Source organism: Brienomyrus brachyistius, chromosome 22 (assembly GCF_023856365.1).
Source record: "Brienomyrus brachyistius isolate T26 chromosome 22, BBRACH_0.4, whole genome shotgun sequence".
Lineage (NCBI taxonomy): Eukaryota > Metazoa > Chordata > Actinopteri > Osteoglossiformes > Mormyridae > Brienomyrus > Brienomyrus brachyistius.
In genome coordinates, this window is record NC_064554.1 from 12,093,368 (window position 1) to 12,112,361 (window position 18,994).

At 46.2% G+C, this 18,994-nt stretch overlaps 2 protein-coding genes across 4 annotated transcripts; both read left to right on the forward strand.

Moving 5' to 3' along the window:
- Positions 1 to 235: 235 nt before the first annotated feature.
- On the forward strand, positions 236 to 10,074 carry cfap70 (cilia and flagella associated protein 70). Its single transcript, XM_048992295.1, has 16 exons — positions 236 to 301; positions 814 to 889; positions 1,162 to 1,247; positions 1,717 to 1,890; positions 2,018 to 2,200; positions 5,202 to 5,336; positions 5,988 to 6,146; positions 6,891 to 6,965; positions 7,166 to 7,257; positions 7,413 to 7,473; positions 7,817 to 8,011; positions 8,183 to 8,314; positions 8,568 to 8,693; positions 8,987 to 9,120; positions 9,268 to 9,383; positions 9,987 to 10,074. Exons 1-16 carry the CDS (start codon positions 236 to 238, stop codon positions 10,004 to 10,006), a joined length of 1,830 nt encoding a protein of 609 aa, XP_048848252.1. The 3' UTR covers positions 10,007 to 10,074.
- On the forward strand, positions 9,913 to 18,853 carry hmox2b (heme oxygenase 2b). 3 transcript variants are annotated; one of them, XR_007384535.1, is made up of 9 exons: positions 9,913 to 10,140; positions 10,222 to 10,379; positions 10,638 to 10,790; positions 11,185 to 11,346; positions 11,544 to 11,633; positions 12,472 to 12,573; positions 12,878 to 12,925; positions 13,027 to 13,620; positions 14,947 to 15,084. XR_007384535.1 is itself a non-coding variant. In XM_048990328.1 (6 exons), the coding sequence occupies exons 2-6, from the start codon at positions 15,078 to 15,080 to the stop codon at positions 17,546 to 17,548; spliced, it is 957 nt and encodes a 318-aa protein (XP_048846285.1). In that variant the 5' UTR covers positions 13,133 to 13,620; positions 15,040 to 15,077; the 3' UTR covers positions 17,549 to 18,853. The 3 variants fall into 3 exon arrangements, 2 of the variants coding, with proteins under 2 accessions (XP_048846285.1, XP_048846284.1); XM_048990328.1 differs by lacking the exons at positions 9,913 to 10,140; positions 10,222 to 10,379; positions 10,638 to 10,790; ... (2 more) ...; positions 12,472 to 12,573; positions 12,878 to 12,925 and adding exons at positions 15,264 to 15,381; positions 15,718 to 16,209; positions 16,649 to 16,772; positions 17,421 to 18,853 and having other exon boundaries at positions 13,133 to 13,620; positions 15,040 to 15,172; XM_048990327.1 differs by lacking the exons at positions 9,913 to 10,140; positions 10,222 to 10,379; positions 10,638 to 10,790; ... (2 more) ...; positions 12,472 to 12,573; positions 12,878 to 12,925 and adding exons at positions 15,264 to 15,381; positions 15,718 to 16,209; positions 16,649 to 16,772; positions 17,421 to 18,853 and having other exon boundaries at positions 13,134 to 13,620; positions 14,947 to 15,172.
- Positions 18,854 to 18,994: the final 141 nt, after the last annotated feature.

Here is an 18,994-nt window from a genome sequence, read left to right on the forward strand (position 1 = left end):
AAAACATTTTAATATTTATACTTACTTCCTGAATATTTAACTACTTCTAATCTATCTGAGCATAGACAATTGGAAAAAAGTTTTAATAATAGCAGTAATTATTTTATGAAATATGTAGAAGCTGTGTTGCCTTGACGACAGAGGGACGCTTTGTCGCTCACGCGCTTAATCGTGTTCGCTTTAGCTATAACTAGACAGTTAAATAAATCAATATAACATTACAAAACAATCTAAGATGGATCGAGGGGCAGGGGAGAAGCTAGTGCCCATACAAATAACTGTGCTGCGTGGCAAAAACATGGTGAGCTAAAATATTGGCTACTTTGCCAAATTAAACTCATTATAGCCTATTCGGTATGTCATACTGCAATTTACAAATATATTTCATTCCACATAAATGTCATTTTGGCTGTGTAACAGTATGTTAAAATTGTAGTTCATCTTTTGTAAAAATTACTTACTAAATAAGTAAACCTTTATTTACATGAATCTTACAGGGAGTCAACAAAGGAGAATCTGTCCTGAATTTTGTGCGCGCTGAGTTTAATAGCATAATACTCGGAGAATCCCAGAAACTGAATGCGTCTGCAGACCAGACCCTGGAATATAATTTCACGTGTAGTTTTGACTGCTTTGGTGAGACCAATACACTGGATGACCTTGCGCACAAACCTGTCGTCTGTGAGTCTTACATTCAGTATTTTCAGGGGTCTTAAAAAATTTTATGTTGCATGTTTGAATTTAATGGAAGTTGCTGTGATGTTTAAGACTTCATGCCTTTGTCCAGTGACTGCTGTTGAGATCCTTCCAAAGGAGCATAAGAAGCAGAAGGAAGAGAAGACCACTGTCCTGGGCCAAGGTGTGGTGGATCTGCTGCCCCTCCTCCATGGTGAGGCTGGAACAGAATTATCTACCAACAGAGGTGGAAAGTTCAGGTCCAGAAAGTACAAATCCAGACCAAGATTTTGTTTCAATCAGTCGGTTCAGTACTCTGTGAATGTGACTCTTTATAGTCAACTGGTTGGTTGAATTTAAATCTTGGTCTAGATTTTTACTTTCTGGACTTGAAATTTCCATCTCTGTCTACCAACTGGCAAAACCGGATACAAAAGTAGTACTGCTTGTCCATGATATATCTCCTCTGACTCTGGATCTCCCTAGGTCAGCGCTCCTTCACCTCCATGGTGGTGCTGCACCCCTCCCCAGGATCACCTGCAGAGTCAGCTTCTCAAGAAGACAACAGCAAGGTGCAAATAGGACCATCCTACAATCGATCTCATTAAGTCTGAATGCCACGTAATGTGCATGAAGGAGCGTTGTACATTTAAATCTTCTGTACACACCTATTATGATTTTCAGCTGTGTACAATTGTGTCTACATGTCTAGTTTTGTGCATTTTTAAAGAGGCCTTGTGAGAATTACCTCCCGTAATCCATATTTTTGCATTTCCCCAGCCGTAGCGGTTTCACATTTTAATGGCTGCCTTTTTAGCATGTGACACAGGCAGCCAATGACAAGGCCAATTCTTGTGTGTCTGTATGTGCCTGCTTGACAGAAAGAGGTGAATATGGAGAGAGCTGTGTGTGTATGTGCACACATGTGACAGACTGACGATGACGCAGTGTATTTATGAGTGTGAATGAGTGTGACTGAGAGAGGCACGCTGCCACTTTAATGCTTGTGTGACACGTTTGTCCCTGTCACCTGGCACCCAGCCCTCCCTGGATGTGACCATCTGTGCCACAGAGCCGCTGCTCTCTGACGCCCAGCTTTCCAGCTCCAATCTGCTCCGGGTGCTGGTGGAGGCCGCCTACGCCGTCCCTGACGTCTGGAGTCCCGCAGCCCCAGCCAGTTATGTTGTTGGCTTCCAGGTGCCCCAGTCTGCTGAGGTGAGACGGGATTTGCTCTGTCCTTTGCAGCTGAAGTGCTTCTCCCGGAAACAACAGAATATGTTCAATGTGAAACTTATCCTGCCAGTCAGTATCCATTTAATTCTGAGCCTTTTCACTTCTACAGAAGGAACAGGTGCTTCTGTTTTCCAAAGGATTGCTGAAAACGGGAGGGGAGAGAGAGCCGCTGCCTCGACTCAAGAAGTGGCCCCTGGGTCCCATCCTGGCCCCCGGTGCAGATTGTATACCTGGTGCTTTTATAGAAGCGGACCCCATTGAAATGGAGAGTGGGGAGCTGACTGGCATGGAGGTAGGGAACACTGGGAGGACACTAGGAGGACATTGGTATAACACTGTCATAACACTGGGAGGACACTAGCAGAACACTGGGAGAACTCTTTGAGAACACTGGCAGGGCACTGGGAGAATACTGGGAGGACACTCTGAGGGCACTGGCAGAACACTGGGAGAACACTGAGAGGGCACTGGGAGAATACTGGGAGGACATTAGGAGAACACTGACAGAACACTGGGAGATCACTGACAGAACACTGGGAGGGCACTGGCAAAACACTGGGAGAACACTGAGAGGGTACTGGGAAAATACTGGGAGGACACTAGGAGAACACTGACATAACACTGAGAGAACACTGACAGAACACTGGGAGGGCACCGGGAGACCACTGAGAGGCCAGGGGCAGAACATTGGGAGAACACTGGGCCTCAAACTGGGATTAGCTCAGATGACTTCATGTGTCATGATCCAGTGAAGCACAAATGTCAAACTCATGTGTGCAGTTTCTGACTGGACTGTTCATTACTGGCTCGCGACTCTATGAATACTGGGCTTTTTCTTAAAGAAAAAATGGAATGTTGCTGTTACACAACATGTGACATACCATGCATGTATGGGAACCTGTTTGTGTGTAACTTGCTTTAATGACCCTGGACACATGTGTCCCAGGACAGAGATTTCCGAACCGAAGCAGAGGTCAGCAGGAAGAGAGTGTGCTGGGACACAGAAAGACGCTGCTTCCTGGACGCAAGAGCGGTGGCCTAGTAAGATAGATAATGTGTCTGTGCTCTGAGTCTCCAGGCCCTGGGCTGCCACTTAAGAAATGCTCCCCCAGCTACTCAGCACATGCTTCATGACTGTCTAATGTCAGCCAGGGCCATAAAGAGTACCAGATGGGTTTCTATTCATGAGAACTCAGAGTCACTGCATATGGGTAAGACCTCGGGAACCAGGACCCAGAAATCAGCTCAGTCCACCGAAAGCAGCCCTTCTGTGAACTTTGATGATGGGAGGCAGAGATTCCTTGATGTAAACATGAACGCAGAAAGATAGCAGCTCCCTAACATCCCTAGATCATGAGCAATGTCCCGGAAATCTGTCATTCCGCTACAGTATGTAGCAGCAGTAAAACTCGCCGACAAATTTTAACCCCCCCCCCATCAGCAATTTACACCTCCCTGAAATCACTGCATCTCAGATAGGATGTCACACATATACACATATACAGACCAGTAATGTCACAGATCAGTATGTCACACATATACAGATATACAGACCAGTAATGTCACAGATCAGTATGTCACACATATACACATATACAGACCAGCAACGTCACAGATCAGGAAGTCACACATATACACATACACTGACCAGCAACGTCACAGATCAGTATGTCACACATATACACATACACTGACCAGCAACGTCACAGATCAGTATGTCACACATATACACATACACTGACCAGCAACGTCACAGATCAGGAAGTCACACATATACACATACACTGACCAGCAACGTCACAGATCAGTATGTCACACATATACACATACACTGACCAGCAACGTCACAGATCAGTATGTCACACATATACACATACACTGACCAGCAACGTCACAGATCAGGAAGTCACACATATACACATACACTGACCAGCAACGTCACAGATCAGTATGTCACACATATACACATACACTGACCAGCAACGTCACAGATCAGGAAGTCACACATATACACATACACTGACCAGCAACGTCACAGATCAGGAAGTCACACATATACACATATACAGACCAGCAACGTCACAGATCAGTATGTCACACATATACACATACACTGACCAGCAACGTCACAGATCAGTATGTCACACATATACACATACACTGACCAGCAACGTCACAGATCAGTATGTCACACATATACACATACACTGACCAGCAACGTCACAGATCAGGATGTGTGGCCACACAGCCCCCTCCCCCCAGCTTGCACAGTATGTCATCTAGCTGCCAGGCTCTGGTGTTTTTCTTGCTCCGTGCTTTTTGGGTTCCTGATTCTCAGAGGCCCCTGTCCCGTGACTTTCCTTGCCTCCCGTACGCAGCCTAACCCAACGGATCACGCACTGCCGGCTGTGGCCAGTAGAGATCGGGCGGGTGCCTCAGACGGGGCTCTCGAGGGGGGGAAAGCCAGCCAGGGACAAAGTGGTGAGACACCATGAGATTCCCTTCATTGCTCAAATCACCAAAAACATGTCTTCTTTGAAGGGGCTCACATGACTGAGACTCCCTATAAACACGCTGGTAATATCAATATCTACAGAAAGCTATTGCTAATGGAGAGTGTGTATGTGTGTGGATTAGTTTTATATTACTTTTTGGGGACCAAATGTCCCCCACAATGTCATAAAAACCTGATCAGGTCCCCACAAAGATCCGTCAATGCAATCAAAAAAGTAAAAATGCCAAAAGTACTGGGTAGGGCAGGGGTATCCAATCTTATCCGCAAAGGGCCGGTGTGTGTGCAGGTTTTCGTTGCAACTCCCTAATTAGATTACTAATTAGAGGACTGATTGGCTGAAGAGTCCGCACACCTGGGTTTGAACAGCTGACCTACATGTTATCACCAAAACTTACATACACACCGGCCCTTTGCGGATAAGGTTGGACACCCCTGGGGTAGGGGTTAAGGTCGTCAAGTTGGGATTAGAGTTTCCCCCATAGAAATGAACAGAGAGTCCCCACAAAGATATAATTACAAACCTGTGTGTCTGTCTGTGGGTGTGTGTCTGTGTGTGTCTGTGTGTGTCTGTCTGTCTGTGTGTGTCTGTCTGTGTGTGTGTGTCTGTCTGTGTGTGTCTGTGTCTGTCTATGTCTGTCTGTGTCTGTGTGTCTGTGTGTCTGTGTGTGTGTGTGTCTGTCTGTGTGTTTGTGTGTGTCTGTGTCTGTCTGTCTGTGTGTGTCTGTGTCTGTCTGTCTGTGGGTGTGTGTGTGTGTGTGTGTGTGTGTGTGCACATCAGGTGGAGGACGAGGCCCAGGTCTCCTTCCATGGGGTGGCGTACGTGGACCTGGCCCCCCTCCTGTACCCCGGTGTGAGGCGCCTTCATGGCGCTTACTCATTGCACCCGTTTTATGAGGCAGACATGCAGGATAAGGTGAGACCAGCTAGGATCCTGCTGTATGCAGCCCTTCCGTTGTGTTAGTTTGGCATCTGTGCGGCTCTCGCGGAACAATCAGCTGCATCAGTACTAGAGCCGATATTATGTCTGACAAACACCTGCCACTGCATCCCTCATGTCGGGAGAGGAGGGTGGGGGCAGCGACACGACCTGGGGATGGTTTGCTACAACCGGATCTGGATGGTGTGACTTTATTAGAGGAAAGATGATTTCTGCACAAATTATGTCAGAAAAGGGAGATTCCACTGGAGAGTCAGATAATTTATCTATGACCAGAAGCTAAAGTTTTTAAGTATCACTATCAAATATTTAGAAAGACTGAAGAGTAAGATCAGACAAAAGCCGATAGTAAAAGCCAATTTAAGGGTGCTGTGCTGTGATCAGCACCGACAGACAATGTTTGGTTAGTCCTTGCTGTACTTTTGTACTGGGCTCTGTACAACTTTCTCTGCAGAATAAATAGCAGAAATATCAAAATATTGTGTTATTTGTTTAGGTTCAGTCTGATGCCATCAAGTATAAAAAATGCAAAAATTACGAAAATAAGAATAGTTTTAAAATACCTTTACAATTTGACGCGGGACTCTCGGCCTGGTTGCACTGATGATGTCACATGCAATGTCCCAGACTAAGCGCAGCACCAGCGTCCTGCGGGAGGGTGTGCGCCAGCTGCTGCAGCAGGGTGGAGCCTGCCCCCCTCCCTCCACGGGGTCTGCACAGTGCAGGACTGCCTCTGGCAAGATTATAGACAAGGGAGCAAAAGGGCCCAAGGAGGCCACTAAAAAGGTGAGGGCTGTGGTGTCAAAACTTTGAGGGTTAGGCATGCGATGCAAAGGTGAGGATATATCCCACAGCTTGAGGGAGTTTCACTTACACAAAAATATTCTGAAGCCACAACGAAAAATGATTGGTTCAGAGAGATAACCAATCAGATTGTAGAGGAGGTGGGTCCAAGCATCTAGAGGAGGCGGGACCAAGACATGTGATAAGTTGATCCTGCCTACTCTAATTGCTTGGCCCCACCTCCTTATCTCTCTGAATGAATAATTTTTCGTTCTGCCCTCAGAACATTCTGCCCATAGTCCTCTCTTCAATATCATCCAAACCGGTATAAGGCATTGATTACAGCCATTCTAATCCCATCACTTGGTTTTGAATTGAAAGCTTCTCTTCTGTCAGTAGGATTTCTCCTATCAGGAAGAGTCTTCTGCCATACCTGTGTCCAAGTTCCTGTCAGCTCGGTCAATCGTTCCGCTGTAATCGTGTTTGATCAGTGACCCCATTACCAATCTTTTTTGATTACCTGACCTTTTGCTTGTGGAAAACTCCTGTGCTTAAGAGAGATTAAGAGCATGGAGGCTGCCTCTGTCCCTAGTGTCTGAATAAAGTCTATGACAGTCAGAATGCTTGCTGGATTATCCACATACAGAACCAGTAAATGATCAAGTGTCTTTGTTCCAAAAAGAAGACTTTCTCAGTCCTTTTCTTGAGAGGACAGAGAGCACTTTCCCACATCTCTTTGTCTGTTAGCCAGGGATTCAGGAAAAGTCACTGCTGCCGGAGAATTCTACAGATGTGGACACGCTTGAGAACGTTGAGGGTCAGGTGGGCTTGTATTTGTGCATGTGCACGTGTGAGTATGTCCATTATCACCTGTAATACCCATTATTTGGAACACAATATGATCTAAAATAAGGACCTTGCTGTTTGTCCAGCACTTTGCTTTACCCTGTTTGCGTGAGGTATGGCTTAGCATCACAGACAGAGGGCACTGTTGAGCATGACAACACTCTCCTTGGTCCTAGATGTACACTGAGGCCAGAACCTATATTGTGATTGAAATTGCCCTGGAAAAACCCCTGGTTCCAAAGAGACCTCCTGAAGAACTGGCCAAAAGGTAACATGGAGATGGCTGATTTCTGCAATGCCAGCACGCCCTGGATGGGATTTCAGGATGTTTGATAAATGATGATGTCATGGTTATGAAAAAAAACCCACAGAAATGCATTTATCACACGCGTGACAGGGTTGTTTCCTGTATGTCTCTTACAGAGTGAGGGAGCTGATAGCAGCCAGGCCATTGCACCCCCGCAGACCAGCTGGGGCAGAGAGGGTATAAAACACCAAATCGCACACCCCCTTACTTTATCAGAGGAGACTAGTTCAGGTCCAGAAAGTAAAAATCCAGACCAAGGTTTTGTTTCGACCAGTTGCATACTCTGTGACTGTGACTCTTTATATTCAACTGGTTGGTTAAGACAAAATCTTGGTCTGGATTTTAACTTTCTGGACCCAAACTTTCCACCCCTGCTCTTTACAACTATCAAAAAGCCCCCTCTTCTTTATGCAGCACTTCTCCTCTTTAGAGTTTTGACTGATTGTTAGCGACAGTGAAAGCATTGCTCAAGGAGGGAGACGCCGGCAGAACACACTGGTATCTGCTCCATCTGTACTAGGCAGTGCAGCAGTACCAGGACCAGGTTGCCAGTGTGGCTGCTCTCCTTCTGGAGCAGTACCAGCAGCTATTTGGCCATGCGTTGGCATCTGGGTCTCACCAGCTGGACCCAACTGCCCAGGAAGAGCGGAAGACTCAGTTCATTGGGGAACTCAACTACTCGGGGAAGTACTTTGCCTTCAAGGAGCAGCTGAAGGTGAGGAACCGTGATGTCACAGTGCAGAACTGTGATTCCATTTAACGGTTGCAATGTGGAGTCACAAATGGTCTGTTTATGGTCTGTGATTTCTGAATGCTTCGCGTGTATGTATCCTGATGCATGTATCTGTATGCGTGTGCGTGCATGCGTGCGCCTGTGTGTGGACAGAACTCAGTGGTGCGGATCGTAAGGGAGAAGATGCTGCGTACGGAGCCCTTCAGGGACCAGGAGCAGCTGCAGGCCTTCTTGAGCCAGCTCTACGTTTTCTTGGTGGACGAGATGCACGTTGCGCTGAACAAGGTCAGCCATTCACAGCCGCGTGGATCTACAGAGCACGCCCAACTAAGCTCTGATGCCCTTGCGTCTCTGCTCTCACCTCCAGCAGGTCACCGTGACGAGGTGCTAGGTCTCTTTTCCTCTCTCGTTTCTCACTGGCATCTTGTCTTATTCGACTTCTGACTATCTTCTTCCATCCCTTCTTCTTTGTGTGTGACCCTCTCTGTCACCCCCCCGCCCCACCCATGCCTGTTCTCCTGTCTCTTCTTTCACACAGACTTTCTTGGCGGACCCCCAGGACGACCCGCCTCCCTCCCAGATAGACTGCACTCAGCTCAGGCATTTCGCCCAAGAAGCCCAGCTAAACCAGGATTACCAGCTAGCGGCCACCTTCTACCAAGAGGTACCAGACTCACAGGCCACTTTCTGCTGGTGCTCTACAGTAATTACTATCCCAAATCACAGTACTTACTTTCCGTGTCCAAGTATATCTAATGCTTTTAAGCAGAACTTGGTGTCAGATCTAGCGGTATGTTGGAGTAGGAGATCCACAAATATTCCTAACTCATAATTCTAACTGGCACCCATCAATAGCCCTTTTTATTTGCACCCATAATCACCTGAGTAAAACACGGCCTCGATTCTCTGTAACCTTCAGTTGTTTCCTGTTCTTTGTGGTTTTCTCAATGGACTCAGCGTCTGGCCCGAGACCAGAGGAACCCTGAACATTGGTTTGACTATGGGGTGTTCCACATGTTGACCAGAGACTACTTGAAAGCAGAGGAATGCTTTCGAGAAGCAGTGTCCATCAGTCCAGTGCACCTTCCCAGGTGTGGCGTAGAGCACATTGCCAGAGCACATTATCTGTCCAACACAGATTCTCCATTGATCTGTCTAATTGAATAATATGTCGAGTGATCAGTTAAAAGCTGTTAAAAGGAGGGATGCTGTCCCTGTGGTTCTCGTCATGCCTGCAGCCTGCTGATGTGCGGCATCCTGGCAGAGATGGCAGGTCGCACCGAGGAAGCACAGACCTACATGGAGGGCGCAACGTGTGTGGATCCTACCAGTGTGGTGGCCTGGACTCTGTCCGGTGAGATTGTCTGTTGGCATGGCTACGAGGGCACAATCAATCAATCAGTCAATCAATCAATCAATCACTCAATCCATCCATCCATCTTCCATTCGGACACTGTTAGCTCAGCCTCTATTCCTGTAATCGGAAGGTCACTGGTTTGAGCCCTGGCCTTACTGAGCCCTAGCCTCACTAACTTGTCTGTGTGTCCTTGATCGTGGACCTTAAGCCTCTAGTTCTACTGGTGTTGTATGCTGGCTGACCCTGCGTTGTGACCTCCACCCTCAGTCTCACCTGTGTATGTGTCTGTGTGTCTCACGGAGAGCAAGATGGGATAGAGAGAGGAGAAGCGATAATTTCCCAAAATGGAATAATAATTATTGTCTAGCACAGGGTTACGAAACATATTATGGTAAAAGATGTCTTCATTAGCATCATTATCGTAACATAAAATATGACTTCACTAGTTCTCAGTATTTCAAACTGATTTATGTTATTGTTAATATATTTACATGACAATATTACACAGAATTCATTGCGTTATCACTTATGTGAACATGACCGTTGCATATGACTGTTGTGAATCGATAACTTGGGCTAGGCCTGTTCTACGAAGGACAGGAGGACACCATCCAAGCTGAGATGGCCTTTCTGGAGGCCAATGCACAGCTGAGGGCGGCCGTGGCTGGAACCAGATCAGTCGAGCGGGAGTTTGGGGCCAAGGCGCAGGAGGAGCAAGAGTCAGGGTCATGTGACTCCCCCACCACCATAGCTGGTGAGCAGGGCAGGTATAGGGTGGGCTGGGTTATATGCTCATGTCACAAGGCCCGTGATGTCATTTCCTTTATCTGTGTAGAAGGAGATGGAGAGAAGACCCAAAGCATTCAGGGCATCAGAGCTGTGACTCCTCGCCAAAAACCCAGCACCCCCCAATCTCTGTGTACCCCTCTCAGGCCCAGCACCTCCATCTACATGGAGACAGCACACTTCCTGCTGGAGAACAATGTACTGCAGGTCAGTAATCAACCCACAGAGATACAAATGCACACAGACACACTCTGTCTGACCCCATAGCCCCATCAGTGTCTGACACCATAGTCCCATCAGTGTTTGGTACCATAGCCCCATCAGTGTCTGACACCATAGCCCCATCAGTGTTTGACACCATAGCCCCATCAGTGTCTGACACCATAGCCCCATCAGTGTTTGACACCATAGCCCCATCAGTGTTTGACACCATGGCCCATATCTCCCCATTCTGAAATGCCACAGATGGCCCAGAGAGCCCTAGCCCAGGAACTCCTGTGTCCTGGGGGTGGGCCTAGGTGTTCCTACCACCTTGCCCTGGCCAGGCTGCAGCTGATGAGCAGAGAGTTCAGCAGCGCTGAGACCAGTCTGCAGGAGGCGCTGAAGGACGACATTGAGGTACCCATCAACAACATCGTTGTATCTCTACATCTCCTCTCTTCATGCGGCAACACTTCATGCTGGCAGGTGCCTACAGCAGACATCCCAGCCTTTCCGGAAGTTCTGGGAGTCTCCCACATTTTGATAGTGGCTCCTTCACCCCACGTCGCCTTCTCCGGCTGGGATATTGTATATAATTGTATGTTACTGCACTTGATGAAGCATGTGGGGTGAAAGGACAAGGTGTTAACCGTCTTTACAGCCTCCAAGCCAACATAGGCATTTAGACCCAAAACAGCACGGTTAGTAACATGGAGGTTTATTTTTAATGCATTATAGTACATTTTTAGTCTTTAACTCGTGTTAATATGTTACTTGAAATCCAGTGAAATAATATCGAATCTTTGAGCAGAGTCCAGATACGTGGGCGTGGCTTGGCCACCTGCACTACCTGAAGGGGAACTACAGCCAGGCCCAGGAGTGCTACGAGAGAACTTTGGACTTTGTGAAGGATGCTGCAGACCCACACGCCGTCTACCTGCGTCTGGGGCAAATCTACCTGCAAGGAAAGCAGGTGAGCCACTATGCCGGGGCAGGGAGCACTGGCCAGGTATGAAACTCATTCATGAGAAAGTTCAACAATAAATCTTAAAGAGGACAAAGAAGAAGATCTATACCACAGGCACCACAGTCTTTGGTTAAGAATATGAGCATGTCTCTGTCTTTCTGTTACTTCTTATCAGGCTTTTTTTCATTGCTTCCTTCATGCAGTTTGAAAAAGCCAAAATCACATACCTGCAGGCCTGTAAGAGCTCTGCCTCCTGTCTCTCCTGGCTGGGTGTGGGTGCTGCCTGTTACCGGGTAACCGCCGTTCACACACCTACTGAGTAAATTAGAGTACATAATAACCGTATGGCTGCATGGCTCTGTTTCTCTGTGAATGTTTTCTATTATGTTACAGAATACTGTGCACTAATTCTGCACAGGAGAAATGCAATCATTACATAGCATCTCAGTCACTCTGATGTACTCTTATGGGCTGTCTGTGATAATTATTTTATTACACAAGGATATGTACACACACACACACATGCACATACACAGACACGCACGTTTGTATTCACTCATATCTTTGTGGGGACCATCCATTTATTTCTACGGGGAAAACTCTAATCCCAACACTGACAACCGTAACCCCTACTCAGCCCTAACCATAACCTTAAGTAACCAAACAAGACGTTTGGCATGTTTAGTTTTTTGATTGCAGTCAGGGATTTTTATAAAATTAATTTCCCCTTGTGAGAACCAAAAAAATGGTCCTTATAATGTTAAAGTAACAGGTTTTTATCACATTGTGGCGCAAATTATATATATATATATATATATATATATATATATATATATATATATATATATATATATATATATATGTATAAAAATGCACACACACATACACACAGAGACAGACAGACACACACACACACACACTACACTCATATGTTTCCACGCTTACAATAACAATAGATCCAGATGTGAATCGGCTTTCCGAAACTGCCACACGTCACAGAGGTGCCATTAAGGTGAAACTGCACAAGCGGGAAGTGAGACTACATGACTGATGTGTGTGGTGCTGTACACACTGGCCACCGGTCAGACTGAGAAGGTGTGTAAGTACAGTATGTGGCTGTGTGTCGAGCAGCTGGGAGAGCTGACTGAGGCAGAGGATGCCCTGACAGAGGCCAACGCCTTAAACAACACCGACGCCGAGGTGTGGGGCTACCTGTCCCTGGTCTGCCTGCAGGTCCGTTTCCTCGCCTCTTTCCCTGAACTGGGTAGTAGAGGTTACGTGGCTGCATTTCTAGCACCACATATTGTGTAAAATGTGGAATCTCATCAGATCTGAATCCCAGTGCACTATCTGAGCATCACTGGAATTGTGTGCCCCACTGGGTGGGACATGGACCATCCAGTATTTAATTTGGCTTCATTCATCCCCCCAATAAATGGACCTTTGTACTTAAATGATAAAGCTGTAGCCTCCCCCCCCCCCATATCAAATTCTCTCCTGTGAAACTGCCCCCCTCCACCCCGCATTTCCCTCTCAGACAGGAAGACAGCTTCAGGCAGAGCAGACCTATAAATACGCCATGAAGGTAAGACCTTCTTCTCCTGTTTGCAGGTTAACTTGTAGCTCCTAGGATGTATTGCCCACCATGCTTCTTTAATTCACTTTTAATTCTCTTGTCTCGCCCAGCTGAATTTACAGAAAGAGACACTTCTTCAAGAGATCAAAGATCTGCAGGCTCAGGTTGGCTTTGGAAATCCCTGCTTCTAAACCACAGCCAACCTTGCAACGGACTGACAGCAAAAGCACTATTCCTCTCATGTTGATGTTAGCTGGAACTGTCACGTGGCTCCAACTGTGTCACAACTGCTCTGCTATGTGACATAGAGGCAATAGACAGGACCAAATCTGTCATCATCTGTGGTTTTGCCTTACTAATCATGATGATTTTACGTTTTCATTTAATGTAGTATTCATGTTTTTTTGTTTATTGAACTACAAACATAATGACTTAAAAACAATTGAAATAAATTCGAATACATAGACTTCCATATTTTGCATATGCTACATTAGATAAAAGTGTACGTTTTTAATTAAGGCTACACAAACCACGCCACCAATGCTATCCTGTCGCGACGTTCCCACCGAACACGTGGTCTCATTCCATAAGAGGAGGAGCACGTGGTCGCGCGCCCGCAGCCGCGAGCCAGCACTTCCTGTTTTGGTGCGGACAGTGTCCGGGAAGAATCGCGGTCTGCCGGACGACGCAATTTACTGTACAAGGTCAGAAGATCTTTGTTACGAATAAAATAACATAACTTTGATTTGACTGTTAGCAGCAGCTGGAATTAATTAATCTCAGGGAATCCGCAGGATAAATAAATGCTTCGAGATTACTGCAGTTCTCTTCATCTCGGATTTCTCTGTTGTTGCTGATTGTGAGGCTACTTCTGGGGCTATGAGCTAGCTTTGTTACCTCTGTTATGAGGCCCTTAGCTAAAAGGAGGATAAACATTCATAGGCTGCGATGTAGCAGCGAACATTCCAACTGTTCGTGACCGTTACATTACAATACAAGGTTGTTTTTACTGACCTGCGCCGCTGGCTGTACTTTACGTCCAAGGCGTATAAAATTAGGCAATACATTTAAATTAAAAGTGTCCGATTGTATTTATTCCATTGTCATGATAGCTGCTTTGTTACAGATGCGCAGTACGGTGAGTAGGGATTACCTGCAGCCTGACACGATGAAGCAGAAGATGATTCTATGCCGAAATCATTGAAATAAAAATAAACGTATATAATATTCTGTACAGTAGTATGTTGTAGCAGTTTTGTTTAGTTCACCGATTCACCCTAGATGGATTTTAACGCAGCAGTGCATTTGGAAACATGGCTTTATTACGTCTGAATGCGACAGGACAGAAGTGCAGATCAAGCGCCCGAATGACGGCGCCGGAACAGCCCGATTCACGCGCAGCTGCTTTGTTTGGCTTTGTTGTTGTTCACTGTTACTCTCCCAGTGCATGAGTGCGTGCGTTGTTGTCACTGTCAGATCTCTATCAGTGCCTGGAATAGTAACGCACGTTATCCTCTTTAGACTGCGGCTCGATGCCAGCAGTTTGACCGAGAGAATGACTGGCACAGGCTATGAACAATAACACCAACAAACCCTCACAGTATGACTGCGCACATGCTCGGCTTGCTGTTAGTTTCCAGTTTGAGTTGTAGGCATCGTTTTGTGGGTGATATGAAGTCAACTAATTCATTTTCTTCTGGCAGTAAAGCAAATCCCTATTAGACGTTTAACTTTAGTAAAACTTCAATAAAAACAGATTTGTCAATTACAGCCCCCGGTACCGTGCTGTTTCAGTCTGACAACGCTCCAGATTAATAACAGCAACAGCGATGGATCTGTTGTCATTGTGTAAAAAAAATGTGTCGCATAAAAGGAAGTCTACATTTGAGGAAAAAAACAGTCTTCAACCAGATAAATGTCTACAATCGCACTTGTGAAATTGAAATTATTTGGCAAGATGCAGAGCAGGATTTTCGAAGAAGGGAGTTAAATTTGTTTAACTTGTTGTTTGTATCATTGATCTTTTTCAGTTTTATAAACCGATGCAGGTGTGTTGAGCAGAAACTGCTGCTTGAGGTAATAAACGAGGAGAGTCCCTGCCTGAGAACGGATTACTGTCACAGGTGAATTCAGACGCTGGTGACAGCGGATCCAGACATAAATGATGCCTGGGGAAAACAGAGAGGATTCTGGGAAGGACTCGGCAGCGAGCAATGGGGCGGTGTACGAGGAGAGAGAGGTGGATGATGTTCTCAGGTAATGACATTCGTAACGTGCCGCGGTCTGTGTGTGTGGATTATTGGGGTGGGGATGTGCAGCGTGCACTTTAACAAAGCTCCTTCCTTAGCCCTGAGGACCTGTCGGAGATGTTGACGGCGGGGACCAAGGAGTCTCACGACAAGGCGGAGAACTCTCCGTTTGTGAAGGACTTCCTCCGGGGACGAATTTGCAGGGAGATCTTTAAGGTCAGTACGCGGTATCAGTTTACCCGCGTTTAAACCAGTTTCAACCTGAGATTCGCCTGTGTGTCCTGCTCATGTTCCTAACTGGTGAGCTTAGAATCAGAAAATGTGTTCTGCTAGCGGTACAGTGGGGTTCTTCAGCTTCCCTGACTTTCACTGTTATTCAAAGGCACGTGATCTGGAGGGTTGGTCAGGGGAACCCCCCCGGTCTAGTAAGCTGGTAGTAGGTGTTATGTAGGGGTACACGATATCACATCACAATATAATCGCCATAGGTCTGCATGAGCAATAATCACCCGACTCGATGTTTTTCTGCATGCACCTTCTTGATTCTGCCAGCTGGGGTCTGTAGCGCTGTACTACACCTATATGGCCATGGAGGAGGAGATAGAGCGGAATAAGGACCATCCCCAGTTTGCCCCACTCTACTTTCCTACTGAGCTGCACCGGCACCAGGCGCTGGCCCGTGACCTTGAGTATTTTTACGGGGAAGACTGGGAGCAGACCATAAGCTGCTCGCCGGCTACACAGCACTACGTGGAGCGCATCCATGAGGTGGGCGCCTCCGACCCGGTGCTGCTGGTGGCCCATGCCTACACGCGCTACATGGGCGACCTGTCCGGCGGCCAGGTCCTGCGTAAGGTGGCCCAGCGGTCGCTCAAACTGCCCCCCACGGGGGAGGGGCTGAACTTCTACCAGTTCGATGCCATCCACAACGCCAAGACCTTCAAGCAGCTGTACCGTAGCCGCATGAACGAGTTGGACCTGGATACGGCCACCAAGGAGAGGGTGGTAGCTGAGGCCAACCGGGCCTTCCAGTTCAACATGGAGGTGAGATGTTCCACTCCTGTTCCTTCACAGCGTCGCATTTTTATTTTTTGTATTTTGGTCACTGACGCGCAGGATCGATAATGCGTCATTTTGATGGGTGATTTAAGCTCCATGACAGCTCATGCTTATGGATTTCATTGCCAAGAAGGCAGATATTATCTCCTGAATTTACATAGCGGCAAAAATTAAATTGCTGCATAAACATTTTGCACTTATTTGACCAATTCCACGGCTGATTACTCTTTATGGGATCAAGGAGGACGATAGCATTTAGGTCACTGCCTGAGTGTTGCTATGACGTCAGATCTTGTGGATCTGGTGTTAATGTCAGCATCCTGGAGGAAGCGAAGACATTAAGATAACGTGTCATATGACAGCCGAGTCTCATTACACTGCACACTAAGTTAAGCTGCATTCACTTCTTGTGTGTTGCTTCCAGGTGTTTGCAGAGCTAGAGGAGGTGCGGAAAACTCTTCCAGACGATTCTGCTGATGGGACCGTCCCTGCCCATGGCGACATGCAAGGAGACATTAGCAAGTGCCCCTACTATGCAGCCAAAATGGGTAAGGATGCAAAATTGTGTAACTTAGGTTTCTCTGGGACAACAGACACATGCAACATCAGCATTACTACACGTACGGACAACACGTACATGTGAACAGATTTGCCATAAAGCCGATTCTATTAAAAATTTCTGCTAAACACAATGGCTTTTAATAACGAGCACGCACTACTTTGACATTTGTGAAGCATTGAATGGCTTCAGCGGTTCGTCAGCTCCGTTGTATTAGTGTGGACTCCGTAAAGTATTTAATAGATCCATTTTTATTACGGCACTCTTTGTAAATGAACGTCACACCCACAATGCATGAGTTGGCTTCATTTATGCATCTTAAAGACACATTGCAATAGGCTCAGGTCAGTGTATCCTAAGTGTTTTATAGACTTAGAAAGATAAAATAAATACTGTATACAAAGACAAACGTTTAACTAACTGATGCTAAATATGAACCATATTCTGATGTAGTTACACGTTCGATTTAAAGACATACTTAGGAAACGACTCTCGTCCGTAGCCTGGGCACTGCCTGTGTGCATGAGAGCTTGTGTGGGGGCGCAGTTTCTTCTTGAATTGAATATGAATAAAACAGGCTTTTTCAGTCATGGGGGAGTTTTCTATGCGCTCACCTGTTCTCCTTCTCCACATGTAGCAGCCTGTGGAGGTACGAGCTACGCCTGTCAAATGGCCAAGGCGCTGCTCAGACATCCCACCGGCCAGGTCATGCTGGCTACCTGGGTGGCGGTTGTCGCCGGATTGGTCGCTTGGTACTTCATGTGATTGGGCGTGGCCAAGTGACAGCCGGTAGAACATTCGGAAGGTGGATGGGGAGGTTGAGACTGGGGGCTTTGTGGCTGCTTGGACCCGAATCCACCAACGACACGCATTGTCTGCATGTTCTTGTTCTTTGTGTTTCCATCCTTGTTTTTAGTCTGTCTGGACAGTGTTGTTTTTTTTCTCGCTGTTTTATCCCAGCTTAGATCTTCAGTACCTTACAAAGGAATGATCCTTTGTCAAGTTCGTACGGTACCATTTAGAAAGCGTAGATTGCTGTGATTGACATTTACTATACACACTTATTTTTAAGCTGTTGCTCAAATTCCCATAATCAGCATAATCATTTGGAGGATCTGTCCATTAGGGTTTGATTTTTCATCTTATCTGTTTTTTTTCTCTAAATCCCTTTTTTTAATTAGCTTGAGCTTTCTAATAAAGCGCATGCAATAAAATGATCCCGTTATGACAGCCTATAGGAACTCGGATGGGTTCCCTGCTAGCTTGGGAAGCCAGAACAGTCTTAGCTGCAGTACTGCACCAGTCCTGACGAGCTCATTATTGCAGACAGTGCTATGCATGCACATCAATAACTACTCTGTGCTGCTTTTACCAGGAAAAAATGCAAAGGTATGATGTAGGAACCTTTACCACGGACCAGTAGGTAAAACCGCAGGCCGCATGCCTTTGAAACTGTAGCATTTGGTGTGTTACACCAATTTTGGGATGCCTTGGGATAAAATAGGATTACTACCAGGAATTTTTCATCAGGTCAAATGGAAGCTGTTAAATAGCAGGAGTGCATTTAGTTCATTACTGGCAGCCTGAGTCAGTATTAGTACCGAGTTGGGCAGTGATGCACACTGGACCTACAATCGTTCTGGTTTGGAGTCCTCAAGCCAAGTGGTCGCAAAATAAGATTCATTGAATTCAGTTGTTGAGTCTGCAATGTTACATGTTATTTTTGGTGGAGTCTGCAGTATGATCTATTTATTGAAATGATCTAGCCTGAATTGTGACGCGTGGTATAAGTTCTTGGCAGTATTAATGGTAGATGTCACTGATGCAAAAGAATCTTTCTGATGTTGGGTGGGGATTCCTTTAGGCTGTTTGTATTCAATATGGCGCTGACCACCTCAGCGTGTATAAGCTGCGGACATCTGCCTGTCCAGTCCTGTGATTAATCGGTTCATGTTGTATTTTATTGAAAATTGTTCCGTTTCATATGCAAGAGCTTTCTGTGAGGTTTAACTTTTAATTTATTTTTGGAATGTACAATAAAAAATGTATAGAGATGATACTCGCAACTAATGAATGGTACATTGTTTGTGTCCTATGGTCATCTTGTTTTGTCTCCATTGTCTCATGTGAGGGGAGACTTGAGTATGTCAGTGCTGATAGGTACATGGCAGTCACGTGATCTCTGGAACATCCAATCTGGTCACCTTGAAG

Bases quoted from the DNA above. Each gene is read 5' to 3' on its own strand.
- cfap70 (XM_048992295.1), top strand. From the start codon at position 236: ATGGATCGAGGGGCAGGGGAGAAGCTAGTGCCCATACAAATAACTGTG. The intron at 7,258-7,412 runs GTAACATGGAGA...TGTCTCTTACAG, and splicing joins CCTGAAGAACTGGCCAAAAG to AGTGAGGGAGCTGATAGCAG. The intron at 9,121-9,267 runs GTGTGGCGTAGA...TCATGCCTGCAG, and splicing joins AGTCCAGTGCACCTTCCCAG to CCTGCTGATGTGCGGCATCC.
- hmox2b (XM_048990328.1), top strand. From the start codon at position 15,078: ATGATGCCTGGGGAAAACAGAGAGGATTCTGGGAAGGACTCGGCAGCG. The intron at 15,173-15,263 runs GTAATGACATTC...CTCCTTCCTTAG, and splicing joins GAGGTGGATGATGTTCTCAG to CCCTGAGGACCTGTCGGAGA. The intron at 15,382-15,717 runs GTCAGTACGCGG...TGATTCTGCCAG, and splicing joins TTTGCAGGGAGATCTTTAAG to CTGGGGTCTGTAGCGCTGTA.